At 44.3% G+C, this 18,980-nt stretch overlaps 1 protein-coding gene across 9 annotated transcripts in view; it reads left to right on the top strand.

Moving 5' to 3' along the window:
- The window catches only part of PTPRT (protein tyrosine phosphatase receptor type T), a 677,999-nt gene that overhangs the window by 306,161 nt on the left and 352,858 nt on the right, over positions 1 to 18,980 (top strand). For all 9 annotated transcript variants that reach the window (XM_082271827.1, XM_082271826.1, XM_082271832.1 and 6 more), the window contains exons 5-6: positions 10,899 to 11,014; positions 18,003 to 18,177. In XM_082271827.1, coding sequence (XP_082127953.1) covers positions 10,899 to 11,014; positions 18,003 to 18,177 — 291 coding nt within the window. The remainder of the gene's footprint in view (positions 1 to 10,898; positions 11,015 to 18,002; positions 18,178 to 18,980) is intronic.

Below are 18,980 nucleotides of genomic sequence, written 5' to 3'. Positions count from 1 at the left end.
AGGGAAACCAGTAGGAAGTTCTTGAACTCCAAACATAGCACCAACCCCCATTGAAGTCTATAGAAAGGTGAAATTTGCATTTTTTTCTGGCCATTTTCAAGGTTAATAAGCAAGTTGGGGAGCTGGCCACTGCCATTGGCAAAAAATGTAAAAATACTGTTTTGCAAGGTAGAGAGTCTTTTTATGTGGCTTATGGGGCAAAATTGAAATACACAAATCCTTTGAATAACATGCTTGGTGGTGCATGAAAAAAACATTGTGGGCTTCCACTTAATGTTCCACCTAATCCCTTATCCAGGTATGTAGCTTGGGTGGCCAGGAAAGGCAAGCACACTTTCGGTATCAGACCAAGCTACATGTCTTCCAACACTGGAGGAGTAACTTTCAAAGGGGGGTTGCAAAGCCTCTCCCTATTTGCAAAGCACCCTTGTCTCAATGTTGAGTCACAAGGACCCCTTCCCCTCCTTTGATACCCCAAGAAGGAGGTGGGGTAATATGGAGTGGGATTGTCACTAAAATCTTGGAGCCCCTTTATAATAACGGGGCATTAAGATATCTGTCTCCTACCAGAGGAATGAGTACAGGGATACATTAGTACCTCCTACCCATCCCCACAAACAGTTAAATGTAAATAACCAAATACCAAAGTCCTTTTGTTACATTACAAAAAATACAATCTACTTTTCAATATTACCCCCATTCCCATGTAATCCAGCTTTAATGACATCATCCATTGATGTAAATGCATCTTCAATCATGTGGTGCAGTGATGTAATTCATTGACAGTCAGGATACCCCAACACATGATGATGTTTACCCCTCACATTGGGACAAGGTTGCCTTGCAAGGATGGGAGCATTTGTGATCCTCTCCCTCCCTTTAACCACTTGCCTACTGGGCACTTTTACCCCCTTCCTGACCAGGCCAATTTCTATCTTTCAGCGCTGTCACACTTTGAAATGACAATTGTGCAGCCATGCAACACTTTACTCTTATGAAATGTTTATCTTTTTTTTGCACAAATAGAGCTTCTTTCGGTGGTATTTAATCACCACTGGGTTTTTTACTTTTTGCTAAATAAATGAAAAAAATTCTGAAAGAAAAAAAAGGTTCTTCATAGTTTGTTATAAAAGTTTGCAAACAGGTTATTTTTATCCTTTACTGATGTGCGCTGATGAGGTGGCACTGGTGGGCACTGATGAGGCAGCACTGGTGGACACCAATGAGAAGGGACTGATGGCGCTGCACTGATAGGTGGCACTGATGGATGGCACTGATGGGAACTGGTAGGCGGCACTGATGAGGAGGCAGTGATGGGCACTTATTTGCAGCCCTGATGGGCACAGATTGGCAGAACTGGTAGGCACTGATTGGCAGCACCAGTGGGCACTGATAGGCAGCACTGGTGGGCACTGTTGGGACTTGGCTCTTTACCCCCGATCTGTGATCCCGAGGACACAGCCCACAGTCCATATTCTGTAGCGGGTGCTGTAGCGACCACCAGATGGATACTGAAACATGTACGATAATGTCGATATTTGCCAACACACCAAGGATCTTCGTCTAAAAAGTTTTTAATAAAGGAAGATCACAAAACAGTGACAAAGGGGTCCTGCCTGGCCGTGAAACATTGCAATACACTATTTTGTGATGTGATTTTTTTTAATAAAGACCGTTGGGACGAAACTGAAGATCCTTGGTGTGCTGGTGAATATCTTCATTACCGAGGACACAGTGATCACAGAGCACGCCAGAGTGACACATGACGCCCTTCCAGAACTGGCCTGCCGCGCTGTAGCTGTCATTAGATTAAGGTCTCCTCCCTCACAGTGGAAAGGCATGTGGAAGGAAACGAATAGCAGGGTGCTGAGGTCAGTATCAAATTAAAAACACTTTTTTAAAACAAGCAGCATACTTACATAGAAGTTAGCATGAAACTGTACGGATAGGGAACACCTGGGACCAAGCAGCTGTAGTCAGTACGAGGCTGTAGACATCACCATGTCTAGTCTCATTCAACTAGACAATGTGGTTGATTTATTAGAGGCAAATCCACTGTGCACTACAAGTGCACTGCAAGTGCACTTGGAAATGCAGTCGCGGTAGATCTGAGGGGAAGATCTGAAATGAGGGGAAGCTCTGCTGAATTTATCATCCAATCATGTGCAAGCAAAAATGCTGTTTTTTTATTTTCCTCGCATGTCCCCCTCAGATCTACAGTGACTGCACTCCCAAGGGCACTCACAGTGCACTTGTAGTGCACAGTGGATTTACCTTTAGTAAATAAACCCCAACATATTACTGTTTATCCACAACCAACCAGTTGCTAGGTCAATTTATGTTACCTTAAAAAAATGGGATATGTTTCCATTACTGTTATAAGTCGTGGCATCTGCTGGACAATGCTGAAGATGTTTCTCTTTCGATCATTGACGGACACAGCTCCTGATTTTTCTTAACTATTGGGTTATACTGCCCCCTACAAGAGTAGGACACTAGGCAGGAAAAAGCTTGACTATGCCTATGGGCATTTCCAGGGGGTATATACCCACTCTCAGCTATAGGCACTATATAGCAGTGTTTAGAAGAAAGCCAACTCCACAGAGGGGGTGGGTGCTGTGTCTGTCAATAAACATCAGAGAAATTTATTTTACGATAAGTAAAAATTACCATTTTTACTTTAGTTCAGTGACAGACACAGCTCCTGATTCTTCTTAACCATTGGGACGTCCCAAAGCAGTGTTAAACATGAGGGGTGGGAAAAAAGCTGAAAAAAAAAATTCCCAAGGCTAACCATAGCCAACCAGGTAACATGGAGCGCAACCATAAACAACTGGAGCTCACCTGACAAAGAAAAAAAAAAAACACCCTCAAAGAGGACCAGGTCCTCTAAGCAGCAGCCAGCAAAACCTTGCGGCAAAAAGAAGCATCCGCAGATGCCAGCACATTCACATACCTGACCCCTGATGCAATATGTTTGCTGTGGCTGGTTCGGCACTTAGGCTAGTATTTACTATTGCCCTGGTGTAGCAAGGTCTGACTAAGTGGTCTAATCCTTTATGCCAGGACCTGGAGGGGAAATAGCTTCCCCCTGTCTTGCAGATCTGGCGGATCAGTTGGTCCAGGGGCTACAGTTTATCTGTGATGCCTCTTTGGATGCGGCTCCTTTGATTTCTAGGCTGTCTTTGCCTGGACGAAATACTGGTCTGTGGACCAGACTTCTAGGAAGGCCTTATCTGATCTCCCCCTTGTAGGGGCTTGCCTGTTTGGAGCTTCCTTGGATGACATTGTTAAGGGTCTCACAGGGTTGAAGAGTACTCTTCTTCCGCTGGCTACCAAGGGCAAGGAGCCCCGTTGTAGACTTGGGCCATTCTCTTTGGCTCATAAGAGTTTTTTTCGTCCCTTAGGGTCTCAAGACAAGGGATCAAAAGTCAGGGCCTCCACCGAAGGTTCCAAGAGAACCTGGTCTGGCAATCCATGAGAGGGCTCTTCCAGACCTGCAGACAAGGCTGCCTCTGCATGAATGGGCGCCCTCACTCATATCTGGGGTAGGGGCATGTCTTCGCTGGTTTCCGGATCCATGGACCTCCCTGGAATAGGGTACATGGGTCCACGAAGTTATTCGGTCAGGCTACAGGATCAAGTTCAGTCTTATCCTCCAGAAAGGTTCTTCCCTTCCAATCTGCACTTGTCCCCAGATCACTTACGGGTCTCTTTGGGATAGTGCAAGACTTGTTCCTTCAAGGAGTGATTGTTCCGGTTCCGATTTCGGAACGTTTTCATGGGTTTTTACTCAAACCTCTTTACAGTTCCTGGGAAGGAAGGCAAGATACGTTCAATTCTGGACCTCAAGGTGCTAAACTGTTTGTGCGAGTACAGAATTTCCCCGTGGAGTCCATTCACACGGTAGTGGCTTCCCTACCTTAGGGGGATTTCTTCTTGCTTCTATCGACATCAAGGACGCCTACCTGCACATTCTAATTTGTGCCGGTCATCAACACTTCCACCATTTTGCCGTGAGCAAGGAGCATTATCGGTTTGTGGCGTGGACCTTTGGTCTTGCCTCTGCTCCTCGGGTCTTCACAAAAGTGTTGGCCCCGGGGCTGCCATTGTTTAAGTCAGCGAGGGATCGCGGTACTGGGGTACCTGAACGATCTTCTTCTGCGAGCGGAGTCTCCGACTGGTCTGATGCACAACTGGAGATTGCTGTGCGGACTCTGGGGGATATCGGTTGGATTCTGAACCTTCGGGAGTCTACTTTAGTTCTGTCCACCAAAACTGGATTATCTGGTCCTGACTCTGGACTCGGCCTTAGCCAGCATGTTTCTTCCTCTGGAAAAACTCCAGATATTGCAGGAGGCAATTCAGCTACTGTTGTTCAGATGTTGTTCACCCTCGAGGCGGTTTGTTTGCACAGTTCCGCACAAGATCTCTGCTAAAGAGATTCTGGTGAAATGGGACAAGGATCCACGGTCTCTAGAGGTGGCTTCATTCTCTGGCACTTTGACAGGGAAAATCTTTTCTCCCTGTCTACTGGATGGTTGTCACCACGAATGCCAGCCTGTCCAGGTGGGGAGGCGTCCTCAGCACAAATGTGCTCACAGGGTCTGGACTCTGACAGAGTCCAGACTGCCGATAATGTTCTGGAAATCCGATCGATCAGCCTTTGTCTGGCTCATTTGACTAGCTCAATTTGTCTTTAGGGGAGTCCGGTATGAATTAATTTGGACAATGCCACGGCCGTGGTCTATGTCAATCACCAAGGCACAAGTAGTGTCCTGGCAGCTCGGTAAGTAGCCGGCATTCTAAGGTGGGCTGACCGATTCGTAGAAGCCCTTTCAAATTTCTGCCACGACTCCTGTGGAGGATGAAAGCAGAAGGGATTCTGTCCAGATTCTCCCCGGTCTTGGTATGCCGATGTTCCTTGGGGACTTCCTCTTCCTTAGGGAGGATCTGCTGTCCTGACTCCCAAGGACCGATTTCCTATCCTGCTTTACAGTCACTGGGTTTGACAGCTTAGCTGTTGAAAGGCAGGTGCTGAAGAATGGAGGTTTGAGTCTGTGATTCCTATGCTGTTGAAAGCTAGAAAATCTACTTCTAGGAAGATCTACCATCATATGTGAAAGACGTACATTGCATGGTGTGAGTCTCTTGGGGTTCATCCTTGCTCCTTCTTGGTGGATCGGATTTTATCCTTCCTTTATCTGGCAGCTACAGGGTCTTTTAGGAAGTCAGACTCTCTATTTGTGCTCATGGATGGACCTCACAAAGGGTTGTCCACTTCTTCTTCGACCATTTCCAGATGGATGAGACAGACGGTGGTTCGGGCCTATTGCATCAGGGGTCTGGTTCCTCCTTTCCCTGTCAAGGAGCACTCTACTAGGGTGCTTAGTGTCTCCTGGGCTTCCGTCATCAAACGTCAGTGAGGCAGGTTTGCAAGGCGACCACCTGGCCGTCGGTGCACACTTTTACAAAATTTTGGTGTTAGCGGATGCTTCTTTTTTGCCGCAAGGTTTTGTTGTCTGCTGCTTAGAGGACCTGGTCCTCTTTGAGGGGGTGTATTGTTAGGTTTTTTTTTTTTTTAGGTGAGCTCCAGTTTTTTATGGTTGCGCTCCATGCTACCTGGTTGGCCATGGTTAGCCTTGGGAATTTTTTTCAGCTTTTTTCCCACCCCTCATGTTTAACACTGCTTTGGGACGTCCCAATGGTTAAGAAAAATCAGGAGCTGTGTCCGTCAATGAATGAAAGAGAAAATGGGAATTTTGACTTAAAATCAATTTCTCTGATGTTCATTGACGGACACAGCACCCACCCGTCTGTGAAGGCTTTCTTATAACCATGCTATATAGTGCCTATAGCTGAGAGTGGGTGTATGCCCCCTGGGACTGCCCCCAGGCATATTCAAGCTTTTTCCAGCCTAGTGTCCTACTCCTGTAAGGGGCAGTATAACCCAATGGTTAAAAGGAATCAGGAGCTGTGTCCGTCAATGAACATCAGAGAAATGGATTTCACGGTAAGTCAAAAATCCCATTGTTATGATTCTGGTGGCCAGTTCTCTTCTGCAGTGGCTTGCTGGGGAAGCAGGCTTAGGGTGGCCGACACCAACAGACTCAACAAACTGTTTCATAAGGCCAGTGAGGTTGTTGGATTGGAGTTGGAGTCTTTAACAACAGTGTTGAAGAGGTGAATATTGTTCAAGGTACGTTAAATCTGGCATAACTCCTCCCACCCACTCCACAATATGCTGGCCAGTCTGCAGAGTACCATCAGTGACAGATTGTTACAACCACAATGCACCACAGAGCGACACAATAAATAATTTTTGCCTGTGGCCATCAAGTTATATAATTCTTCTCTGTGAGGGATGGAGGTGAAGATTTAAATCTGGTTTATGATCAGGATTTTTATGTAGTTTATATAGTATGTTGGTATTATGTTAATTATTATTGGGGTAATGCTAGAGAAAGTGGTGTATTATTTGAATTTTGATAGTTTGATTTTCTGTTTTTTTTTAATCTGTGTTATTTATTCTAAGTTGTATTTTAATTGTATGGATAGTTTATTAGAGTATAAATTAAATTTTGTTTTATTTGGTGCTAATTGCTGTTATTGGTAATTTTGTTGTGTTGCTGTGTCTTGTTCTGTTCATTGTTATGATCTTGTGCTGTTTTTATTATTGGCTGTTTCTCTATAATTTCCCTTTGGGATTATTAAAGTATTCTGATTCTGATAATATACCGTTTGTAACAAAATGTACAAAGGAAAATAAAACCCAACAAAAAAATGTAAACCATAAAAAATGTACTTGAATTTACTGGGGTTGGGTCTGAACCCTTGGTAGCTTAGCTCTGAACACTTAGCAGGTGAAAGAATACCATGGAATGATAGGTAATGCTTCCAAGTGATCTTTGTGTAGACAGAATAACTGACATATGTGGTTTACTATGTACCTTTGTAGAGGATTGATGGGTGTGTAGGAGAAAAAAATTATAGAACTGTCATAGCAGTACATGAGAAGGATGTGTAGTGGTATCTGTGTATTAGTTTTAAAAAAAACACTCTGAAGTCTTTTTTATTAGACGTGGGTGATAAGAGGGTAGCAATAGAATGAGCTGAGATGTATGTGTAATTGTATGATATTATGAGCGATGGAGTGGTACGTGGATTCTTCTATATATTTGAGGAGTGGGTGGTGAAGTGGCTCATGTCTATTATTATTAGATAAGATGTTAGTGTAACAATGCCTTTGTTAGTGTTAGCTGAGTGGTTTTCTTATTGTCACATGTTCTATATCAGAAATGAGGACAATATATAGCGTTCTATGTACAGTCATACTTGGTGACTTTTAAAAGAAATTTTATAACAGGTTTTTTTTTTGTTTAAGTATTTTTATCTAAAGTATGTGCATCACGTACTATACCAGCTTAGTGGACCATTAAACACTATACTACTATATATAACTAAAACTATCTATGTAACTAAACTGTATCTTCAAGTTTTTGATAGAGTGGTAGGGGATCAAGGGTATATTGCTGTCTGTGTCAATGATAGGGGAGATTTACCTTCCTTCTTTGTTCCTGTTACCATTTTCACTAGGACTGAAGGTGACATTTTGAGTTGTTATAAGAAAAAGAATAGAGGGGAAATTTTTCAGTTGGCATATTTATTTCAGCCAAAACTATCTAAGAGGGGATCACTCTGGATAGACTTCATCTACAGGACACTCCGCAGCTGCGTGCAGCCACAAGAACGGCGGTGGAGGGGAGTGTCCTCTCCACCCGCCGATCTGTCTGAAGATCACACATCCGTTGGGGGATAATGGGGACATGGCTCCCCCCCTGAGGCAAAGGCGGAAATGACACGAGGAAAGTCACATAATAGGTGATAGACAGGGAGTCCGCGAAACATGTCGGGTTGATTTCCGATGAGCCCTTCATTGGACAAGTTATATACTTATATGAATTGCCGCCACAACATTTTGCATCTATGTATTGTATTGCCGTCTGTTCTTACAATTTATGTGTCCATTTAGTACTTGTTTTTAATATGTATTAATAAATACTTTATATTTTATAAATCGTTGTTATTTCATGAGCTACGGTACCTTTTAAAAATCCCACCAGCCCTCCATTGTTTCCTCTCTGGCTTTTCTTCTCCTTTTTTCTCTCTTCCTTGTTTCTCATTTCCTTCCCTTTTCTTTCTTCTTTGCCCCCCTTTTTTCTTTCTTTCCCCCTTCCCCTTTCCCCCCCCCCCCTTTTTCATTCCCTTCTACATTCTCCTTTTCTTTTCACTTTTCTCTTCTGTATTTTTTGTGTTCTTCCCTCCCTTCCTTTCTGGCGTTTGGCTCTGACACCTTGAGCCATCCCCCAGTCTTTCCTTAGGGTCTCTTTCCCTACTAACATTATTTACATACAATTGGGATGTCGGTACCTTGTAATCCATCCTTTAGAACAAACACTATTCATTTCTAATGTAATTGTGAAAAAATGGTCCACCTGCAATAAAGGCTACCAGCCAAAGCATTGCCCCATCCAGAAAATGAGGGGGCAGATAATAAAGCCACACAAACTCTTCTCAGGCTGCAAAAGAAAAAGGGAGAAAAAAAAAGGAGGAATGATTTCCCTGGGAAGGGTAAGGGGACAGGGAGGATGCCAATGCAGTCCAGCCCTTTATTCAACACTGGTGTGGGCCATACATGTATTCATATAGAGAGCAGGGAATGGTCAAGATTCAGTTGTATGTTATCCGTTGTTCCCAAGTCTTTAGGAATTTAGCGTGAGGAAAGTTTCTCATGAACAATGGTTCCCATGTGCAACTGCTTAACTTCATCAAAATTAAGGAACAGCTGGCGCCAAGCTTTGGCCAGTGTCTGCCAAGCTGCCAGAAAAACAAACCCATTTTTTTTTTTTTAAATGATCCTCCTCAATTTTATCTTAGACATCCTATAAAATACTTATAGATAATAAAATAAGTCTATATAACCAGCTATCTTCCCACTGGTAAAAATTTCAAGGAACATTCAGTATATTCAGGACCTGTCACTGTTCCTGGAAGTTAGAAGCACTTGGAAAAATTATATATGTATTTGAAAGAACACCGCAAAGTGGAGAGAAAAGAGAACCAAGATAGAGGACATTAATGGAGAAGTATTTTCTGTCTTTCTGTGTTGGTTGCAAGCCAAAGGATCCTACTGAAAAATCATGTGTACTTCAGCTGGATATTTTGCACTAAGGACACCATAAGATTAGTAGAGGTTGCTATCAATCATATAGGATATAAAGAAAAGTATAAACCCAGTAGTGATGTAATCTTGTGTCCAGTTTTGTCAATGCTTAGCAGTGGCTGTCCTATAATAAATGAAACCTAGGAGAATTTGGAGGGGCATCCGATGTTTCTTCATCACCAAATTTCATATCCTACCTTCCTGAAGGGCACCTAAGCTCATCTTTTTGGGTGTGTGTAGACTTTAAATAAGACATCTGGTGGAAGGTTAACTGAGATTACTAAGAAAAAGATAATGCAGGAGTTATTGGGAGAAAAGACTGGAAAGGTAATTTCATAAGAGTTTGTGTGGGAGGACCTTGGCAATAATTCTAGAATTCTGGAGAGGGCTTTAAGGGGTCCATATCTCTACCGGGGGGTTTTACTAATCCTTCTCACAATACATGACTATGACTATGTGGCCAATGTCTTATCTCAACAATTAAAGAGAATATTTTCATATCCCAAGCATATAGCATAGGGGTACTTTCATAATATCAAAGCTTCCCAATGAATTTCCTGATCTAAAAAGCCTAAAAAGATTTTATATTACTGGTTTTCTTATGCAAATTTTCACTTTTTGTCAAAAGTCAACAGTTAAGCTCTCATGTAGATCTCAAACTACTCTTCCTGGCTGATTATATGTGCAGAAATGTTCTTAGCAAGCAGGAAATTAACTTTAAAACAGTTAAAACCCATTGACCTCTTTAGCCTAAGGCATTGTGGAGCAATTCATCCCCAACTTCAAGAAACACTATAGTAAAGTTGTTCTCTCTAGCCAAGGAGCTCCCCACTTTCAGCAGTAACTCATTAGCTTTCCAGCCTTCCTTCTAATCTCCCAGGAGCAGAAGCTCTAGTAGGGGGGGGGGGGGCAGGGTAAAGCTAATCTACTGACTTTGATGCCTTTAGGGCTTCTGGTGTTAATGTTGACAATTCATTGCTCCACAGTGTCTGCAGCTACAGACAACAGTAAGGCTCAAAGCTAATTTGCTGCTTCACATGAAAATTGAAATACTCAAATGCCCCTAGCCTGGCCACAGGTTCATTTTAAAGGTTATGCATAGGAATGTATATGTGTTCATTATATGGTAATGGTTGCAAGATACTGGTCATCAAACTTTAATAGCAGCAGTCGCGCCTGATGCAACAGGACCTCATAACACATAGGGCCCTCATGGAAACCAATATGAAGACAGTATGTAATATGTTATATCGAAACAATCACAGTCTGCTCAGATTGAATTGATTTACTAGAATTGTTTTTTGTTCAGAGCCTGGACTTAATTGGAATGCAGTATGTGTCCAGTATTTGGAAGCAAAGATAAAATGAGCAATATATGACCAGGGGACTGTGCATTAAGGTGTAAGCCCTTGTATGTGTATGAGAACAAGATAAGAGGTATGTCCCTGACATTTCAGTAAATGCCTCTCTGTTCTCTGATCTTTTTATAGTTGCCTTGAAATTGTGCCAGGCGCTCACAGAATGAGCAGTAATTCTCAGCCAGTGGCTCATTTAAGAGGCTGTGCAGACGGCACCTATACATTTATCTGCTAATAAGTACATCAGGCTTGAAATCTTATTTGTTCCTCTAGAGGTGGCTGAACTAATATCCAGATATATTTTCTTTTCTGTTTAGGAAACGCACCCCATTTCTTGCGCTTGCAGAACGTGGAGGTAAATGTCGGGCAGAATGCTACTTTCCAGTGCATAGCAGGAGGAAAATGGTCTCAACATGACAAACTCTGGCTGCAGGTAGGCAAGGATAATGGGCCAAAAACCCATCAATGTAACCAATATACATATTTTAAACCATTGTGTCTTAAGACATCTGAATGTCAATCACCTAATGCAGAGGCATAACTGGAACTTTCAGGGTACCGGTGCAAGAAATTATGAAGGGCCCTCCGACCCTGGCAGGGGCCCTTCTCCGAGCTCGGGGCTCTCAATCTCTATCTCTGCAGCCTCAGCTGCACAGAATGAACGGACAGAAATAGCTCTTTACAGAGCTTTACATTCATTCACAAACTGAAGCATAGTAAACACAGTTATTACGCTTCAGACATAAATGAACACAGTGAGTGCAGTACTGATCACTCACTGTGTCCATTCAGAAAAGAAAGGGCCAGAGGGGGGCATTGTGAAAGAAGGGGGAAGTGTAACTAGAATTGGGCAGTATGATGGGCAAAGTGTGACAGGAGGAGGGCAGTGTGACAAGGGAAGCAGTATGATGGGGGGGTCATTGTGACAGGAGAGGGGCAGTGTGACAAAAAGGGACAGTATGGGGGGGGTGAAGTGTGACAGGAGGGGGCAGTTTGACGGGAGGCAGTGTGATAAGAAGGGGGCAGTATGATGGGGGATATTGTGACAAGAAAAGGGCAGTGTGACAGGAGAAGGGTACCTGAGAATTTTGACAGGAGAAGGGTACCTCAGAAGTGTGACAGGAGGGGGCAGTGGGACAGGTGGGGGGCAGTGTGAGAGGTGGGGGCAGTGTGAAAGGTGGGGGGCAGCGTGATAACAGGGGGGGAAGTATGACAGATGAGGGGGCAGTGTTATAAGAGGTTGACAGTGTGACAGGTGGGGGGCAGTGTGAAAGGTGAGAGAACAGTGTGATAAGAGGGGGCAGTGTGATAAGAGAGAGCAGTGTGACAGATGGGGGGCAGTGTGATAAGAGAGAGCAGTGTGACAGGTGGGGGGGGGGGCAGTGTGATAAGAGGTGGGCAGTGTGACAGGTGGGGGAGGGGAAGTGTGAGAGGTGAGGGGGCAGTGTGACAGGTGAGGGGAGCAGTGTAATAAGAGGGGGGCACCGGGGCAGTGTGACAGGTGGGGGAGCAGTGTAAAAACAGGGGGCAGTGTGACAGATGAGGGGAGCAGTGTGATAAGAGGGGGCATTGTAGAGAGAGCAGTGTGACAGGTGGGGGGGGCAGTGTGATAAGAGGTGGGCAGTGTGACAGGTGGGGGAGGGGAAGTGTGAGAGGTGAGGGGGCAGTGTGACAGGTGAGGGGAGCAGTGTAATAAGAGGGGGGCACCGGGGCAGTGTGACAGGTGGGGGAGCAGTGTGATAAGAGGGGCAGTGTGACAGATGAGGGGAGCAGTGTGATAAGAGGGGGCATTGTTACAGCAGGACACACAGTATGCTCAGGTGCCAGGCTTACCTTACAGGAGAGGCCTAGAAGCAAGGAACTGGGGACAGAGCTAGAAAAAAGAGCCTGAAAAGCAAAACGAATGCAGCCACCATCTAAGGGTTGGTAAATTGTAATACATTTTTTTTTTGAGGTTTAGATGCGTTTTGAGCATTAATCTAGTCTAGGCTATGCTGGGACATTGAAGGAGCAGCAGTGCAGAGATAAGACTATCCCTTTACTCTCTCCTGTAAGAATGACAGTGTAAGGGCTCATGACGAATGGCGTTCTTATCAAGCGCTACATTTTCTATTCAGAATCAGAGTTAAACAAGAATAGGCTGCTTTGACTTGCTTTGCCTGCAGTCCAGACACATCTCAATAGGACATTGTGCATCCAAAGAAACAGAGTGCAAGCAGGTCAAATGCAGCCTCTGAATTGCCAGGTGTACTGTGTAGTCAAAGTCAATGAAATGTCACTAACCTGCATTTACTAAACCACATGCTGGAGTGAATTACCAAATGAAAATGGAAGAAAGAAAGCCTAAAAAGGAAAACAAATGCAGCAATCACATCTAAGAGTTGATGTGCTGCAATATAATAATGGTTTGCTTTTTGGTTTGTTACTGCTTTAAGCTGCAAAGGTGATGGATGGGGAGTACACATGAATTAAAGGAGAAGTACAGCCATTGCTTCTTTGGCTGTACTTCTGTGAATCACAGGAGTGCAGTTCATTCGGCACTCCTGTGACCCCGTTTTAGGTAGACAGTGGGCTGAAGCCCTCTGCTGGCTGAGGTCACAGAGCCGGTCCAGGCTGGGGCAAGATCGCAATGATGAAGTTGGGATCCACCCACATGCCTGGACTGGTGTACTATTGAATAGTGCAGATTGACGGATAATGCCTCCGACGAGCTGCGCATGCGCAGTACGTAACATCACTCCAGCTCCCGATCAGCTGGTGTGACCTCAACACTGCGCATGTACAGATCGTCTGAGGCATTATCTGACAATCTGCAAAGCACAGAGAGAGAATCTAATTGTCAGATTCTGCCTCGCTCTCTCGGCGCATGAGCGAGACTTGAGTGACGTCATTGGCGGAGTCACAGGCGGAATACTATTGTTGTTGAGCGGATTTGGGTGTGCTGCAGGGTGGATCTTGCACTGAGGATTTGGGTGTGTTGCCCTTCAGCCCACCAAAACCCACCCTGCAACACACCCAAATCTGCCCTTCAGCCCACCCTGCAACACACCCAAATCTGCCCTTCAGCCCACCAAAACCCGCCCTGCAACACACCCAAATCTTCCCTTCAGCACACCAAAACCTGTCCTGCAAAACACCCAAATCAATTATAGTCAATTATAGTCAACCATAACATAATCAATTATTGCGCATTAGAAGAGAGACAGCCAGAATCTGACGATTACATTCTCCCTTTAGTCCTTTGCTGATTGTCGGATAATGCATACGCAGTGTTACTGTCACGCCAGACAATCGGGAGATCAGCTGTAGTGACGTTACGTAGTGTGCATGCGCAGACCATCGGAGGCATTATCTGGCGATGTGCACTATTCAATAGAACACTGGCACTTGGCTCAGTCTCTCAGCAAGTCTTTGAGAGCCTGAGCCGACCGATCCTGCCCCCTCCACAGCCCAGTGCTTCGTGGGGGGGGGGGGGGGGGCAGAGCAGAGAGCGGTGACTGACGGTCACCAGCTCTCTGTTCAAGGAACCCTGAGAACCAAGCGATCGGCAGTGTTTGATCGCTCGGTTCTCAGTGTTAGAGCCAGATAGATGCAGCATCAGACGAATACTGCATCCACCTATGTAAGTATGATTCTAAAAAAGAAAAAAAAAACTCCATACTTCTCTTTTAAACCCCATTGTGTTTAGCAGCCAGTACCACCAGCTGATTACAATCCATTCAAGTAAATTAGGCCATGGCACAACTGCCCCATAACTGCATGCACTGCCCCATAACTGCATGCACTGCCCCAGAGTCTGATATCAGGACAGATTTGGCTATGTACACTATGTCACAATACATTTCTTAGGAAAAACATAAGCGGATTAAATCATCCAGGTTTGTTATCTTCCTGTGGGTTTGACATGCAAAATTGTCAAATTGTGCAGAATTCAGCCAGGATTTGTTTAGCAGTGTTGTGCTTGGGATTGGTAATACAATTTTATAGGAACTAATAATGACTTTCAGGATCATTATTCAATAATGGCTCTGCAAAATTATCCCAAATGTGCCCAGTAGGAGGTGGTGTGTTTGCTACAAAATAAGTGACAGAACTGTCAATACTCATTAGTCTGATTTGGAACGCTCGACTGTCTTGCTATAGCCGAGTGAAAGATGCTAACTTCAGTAGAAACAAAAGGCAGGAAAATGTGCTTTGTGCCATGATACGCCTAATAGCAAAACATTCACCAACGGATAGGGATGCTCACATTCTTGTTCATATTTCTAAAGATGACAAGTCCAACCATTTTGCATAACTGATGGATTCTGCTGTGACATATTTGTAAGGTCCATGTAAAGCTATGTACCTTGTTGGACTTGTTGGCAAAGTATGGGGTTTGGGGTTTTTGCAGATTTATACTTACCTAGGTAGATGCCGCATCTGTCCCCCGCCGGTTCTAACACTGAGAACTGAGCAATCTAACACGGCCGATTGCTCGGTTCTCATAGCTCCCCGAGCAGAGACGGTGACTGTCAGTGACAGTCACCGGCTCTCTGCTCTGCCCCTCCTCGCTCACTGAAGCGCTGGGCTGTGGAGGGGCGGGAGCGGCTGGCCCAGCCTCTCAGCAGCTCGCTGAGAGGCTGAGCTGGGTGACGGTCCAGGCATGTGGGGAGATCCCGTCCCCAGTGTCATGATCTTGCCCGGCTCTGTGAGTTTAACAGACAGCGGACTTCAGCCCACTGTGTGCTTAAAACGGGTCACAGGAGTACAAACGAACTGCACTCCTGTAATCCACAGGAGAAGTACAGCCAAAAGAGCTTCGGCTGTACTTGTCCTTTAACCACTTCAGCCCCAGAAGGTTTTACGCCCTTAATGACAAGGCCATTTTTACGATACAGCACTGCGTAACTTTTTAACCACTTAAGCCCCGGAGGATTTGGCTGCTAAAGGACCAGGGGTTTTTTTGCGATTTTTTACTGCGTGACTTTAACGGACAATTGCGCGGTCGTGCGACGCTTTACCTAAACGAATTTGACGTCCTTTTTTTCCCACAAACAGAGCTTTCTTTTGGTGGTATTTGATCACCTGTGCGATTTTTTGATCACGCGCTATAAACAAAAAAAGAGCATAAATTTTGCAAAAATAACAATATTTTTCACATTTTTTTATATGAAATTCCCCAAAAAAAAAGTAAAAATCAAAATTTTTTAACATTTTTCGGCCAATTTGTTTTATGCTACCTATGTTTGGTAAAAAAAATCTCAAAATGCGTATTTTGATTGGTTTGCGCAAAAGTTATCGCGTTTACTAACAAAGGGAAAGATTTTTGTCATTTTTGGTGTTTTTTTTTTTAACGCGTAATGGCGGCGATCTGCGATTTTTTTTTCGGTACTGCGACATTGCGGCGGACAGATCGGACCCTTGACTGACATTTTTGACACTTTTGGGGGTACCAGTGACATTACTGCAGTAATCAGTGCTATACATATGCACTGTTACTGCAAAAATGACACTGGCAGGGAAGGGGTTAACTTTATTGGACAGGGAGGGGTTAAGTGTGTCCTAGGGGCGTGATTCTAACTGTGTAGGGACATTCCTATTGGTGTAAAAGCAAAGATCAACCGTTCTACATAGTAGAACGGACAGATCTTCACTTTTACACAGGGAGAACTGACAGGCAGCTTGTTTACACAAGCTGCTCTGTCTTTCTCCCTTCACAGGAGCGATCGCAGTGTGACTGGTGGACATCGAGTCCGCCGGTCACATGCACTGACTTGTCTGTGAACGAGCCGCGGCGGGCGCGCGCCCGCCCGCGATAGGCTCGCAAGTCAGTGACAGGCGAGTGACGTACCGATACGTCACTCTGCCTGGCCGGGGCTGACCGCCGCAGTATATAGTCGTGCGGCGGTCGGCAACCGGTTAAGTTGCACAGTTGTGCGACACTGTACCCAAATAAAATTGATGTCCTTTTTTTCCCACAAACATAGCTTTCTTTTGGTGGTATTTGATCACCTCTGCGTTTTTTATGTTTTGAGCTATAAACAAAAAAAGAGCAACAATTTTGAAAAAAAAAAAAAAAGCAATATTTTTTACTTTCTACTTGAAACACATCTAATTTCCTCGTCAATTTAGGCTAATATGTATTCTTCTACATATTTTTGGTAGAAAAAAAAATCCCAATAGGCATATATTGATTGGTTTGTGCAGAAGTTATCACGTCTACAAACCATGGGATATCTTTTTTACTAGTATTGCAGGCCATCAGCAATTTTTAGCGTGACTGCGACTTTGCAGAGGACAAATCAGACACCTAACTGACAATTTTGACACTTTTTTGGGGACCAATGACATTATTACAGTGATCAGTGGGACTGGGCAGAGCCTTCCCCCCTTTTATTATCAGCACAGGGAGAGAGGCAGAGCTCAGCAAATAGTGCGGGAAACAGGTTAACGGTTTCCCTTCTGGCTGGGGCAGCAGCTGTCTCACTAACAAGTATTTCAACCTGCATACAAACATATCAGGAAAGACTGTAGGCGCTTCAAATTGAGGAAAGAAGGGAAAGGGGAGACATGATTGAAACCTTTATATACATTAAGGATGTTAATAAGGTTCAGGAGGGCAGTATTTTCAATATGAACCTAAAACTTTCAGGAGAAATATTCAAATCTAATCTTAGAAAAAAATATTTTACCGAATGAGCACTTGATGCTTGGAAAAGGATTCCAGTAGAGGTAGTGAGTCAGTTAACAGTAAGTGAATTCAAACTTGATTGGGACAAAGATAGATCTATACTTGGAAAAAAGTAAAAAAAAAAAAAAAATGATGAACAAAATATATGAACAAAGAAATGGGGCAGCCTCAATGGACCACTTGGTCTTTTTTCTGCTGTTAGTTTTCTATGTTTTACTATTTATTCAGTTTTATGGGTATCTATGTAAGAAGCACCACTCTCCAATTAGTAGAGTTTCACTTTTTCCTGGAGGAACAAAATGTACTGAACGTCTCTTAGCCCTAATAACTATGCGTCTACCATGTGGATTCGGCATTTCCATGTTCATAAGTGGCTTATAACCAGCATATTTAAATAACCAGAAGACAGACCAATAAATCTGCACTTTTAGAATTCCCATGCAATATGCAAATACCATCTTTATGTCTAAACCTGACAGTTTTTTATTGCCTACTTTATGCGGAAGCATGTTCATACTTACAGATTGCTGGGAGATGAAAGGATTTATACTTCTGTGATGTGGGACTGGGGTAGGAACCCCCCTAAACACCACTAGATAGATGACTTGGCCTGTTTAACCATTCCGCATTTAATGTCTAGTCATTTTGACATGAAGTTTATATAAAGCAGATATGATTAGCCCAGCAGTCCTTCCTGTCCCTCAGACAGCAGCGTGACTGATTGTTCGCCTTTATCTCTGTTCGGCAGCAGTGGAATGGCCGTGACACCGGTCTCATGGTAACGCGCGTGGTAAATCACAGAAGGTTCTCCGCTACCGTCAGTGTCGGGGAAACGTCACAGCGTAGCACCAGCAAGTATCGGTGTGTCCTAAGATCAGCTGGCGGATCTGGAGTGTCCAACTATGCAGAACTCAGCGTAAAAGGTAAGAGCGCACATGAGTGACTATTAGCTGTCCTGTATTTAGAAATTGGACATTATTATTTTCAATCTTGGTTAAAAAAGAAAACTTTAAAGCTGAACTTTAGACAAGCAGTTAAAACACAGATGGGTACATGTGGGAATGTTCTTTTTCACTGCCAACGGATTTGTATTTCTGTCCAATCAAGTCCTGAGATTTTCCCAGTTCTAACACACAACACAACCCTGCTTGGCAGGGGAAGGGACATGATCTTCTTCAACTATAGTTTCACTCTACAGATTGTTAGGCCTACAATAAGGTGAAGGAAGCCTAGATGTACGGTTGGCCTGACAGGGTTAAAGGGGGGCTCAGGAGGAGTTTTAAGTAGGTTAAGAAGAAATAGGGTGAGGATTAATTACCGGATTGGTGGGTTGGAAGGAGCAGGTGGAGCTTCAGGAGATGATCAGTAGGAGGATCCTAGTGAGGTCTTCACTTGGAAGAGAGACTGTGTTGGGTCAACTTACTACCCTCCCTCCAGGGGCGGACTGACCATTCGGGGATTAGGGCACTGCCGAGGGCCCAGGGTCAGTAGGGGGCCCCATGAGAGGCTACACACTACAGAAAGAAGCCAGGAACTTCCATGCAGGCTATGCTGTGGTAGATATTTAAATGCCCACTCTATGTGGCTGAGCTGCAATTTGTAGGTGGGGCTTTGTGTGGCTTGAGTGTGGACACAGGGGGCCCCATGATCTCTGATTGCCCGGGTGCCCCATGAGTTGTCAGTCCACCCCTGCCTCCATCCCTTCTTTGGGTTCAGTGGTTGGGCA

The sequence above is a fragment of the Pelophylax lessonae genome (assembly GCF_965119305.1).
Source record: "Pelophylax lessonae genome assembly, chromosome: 11".
NCBI lineage: Eukaryota > Metazoa > Chordata > Amphibia > Anura > Ranidae > Pelophylax > Pelophylax lessonae.
The sequence above is the reverse complement of the archived record's forward strand: the minus strand, read 5'-3'. Positions and strand labels throughout refer to the sequence as shown.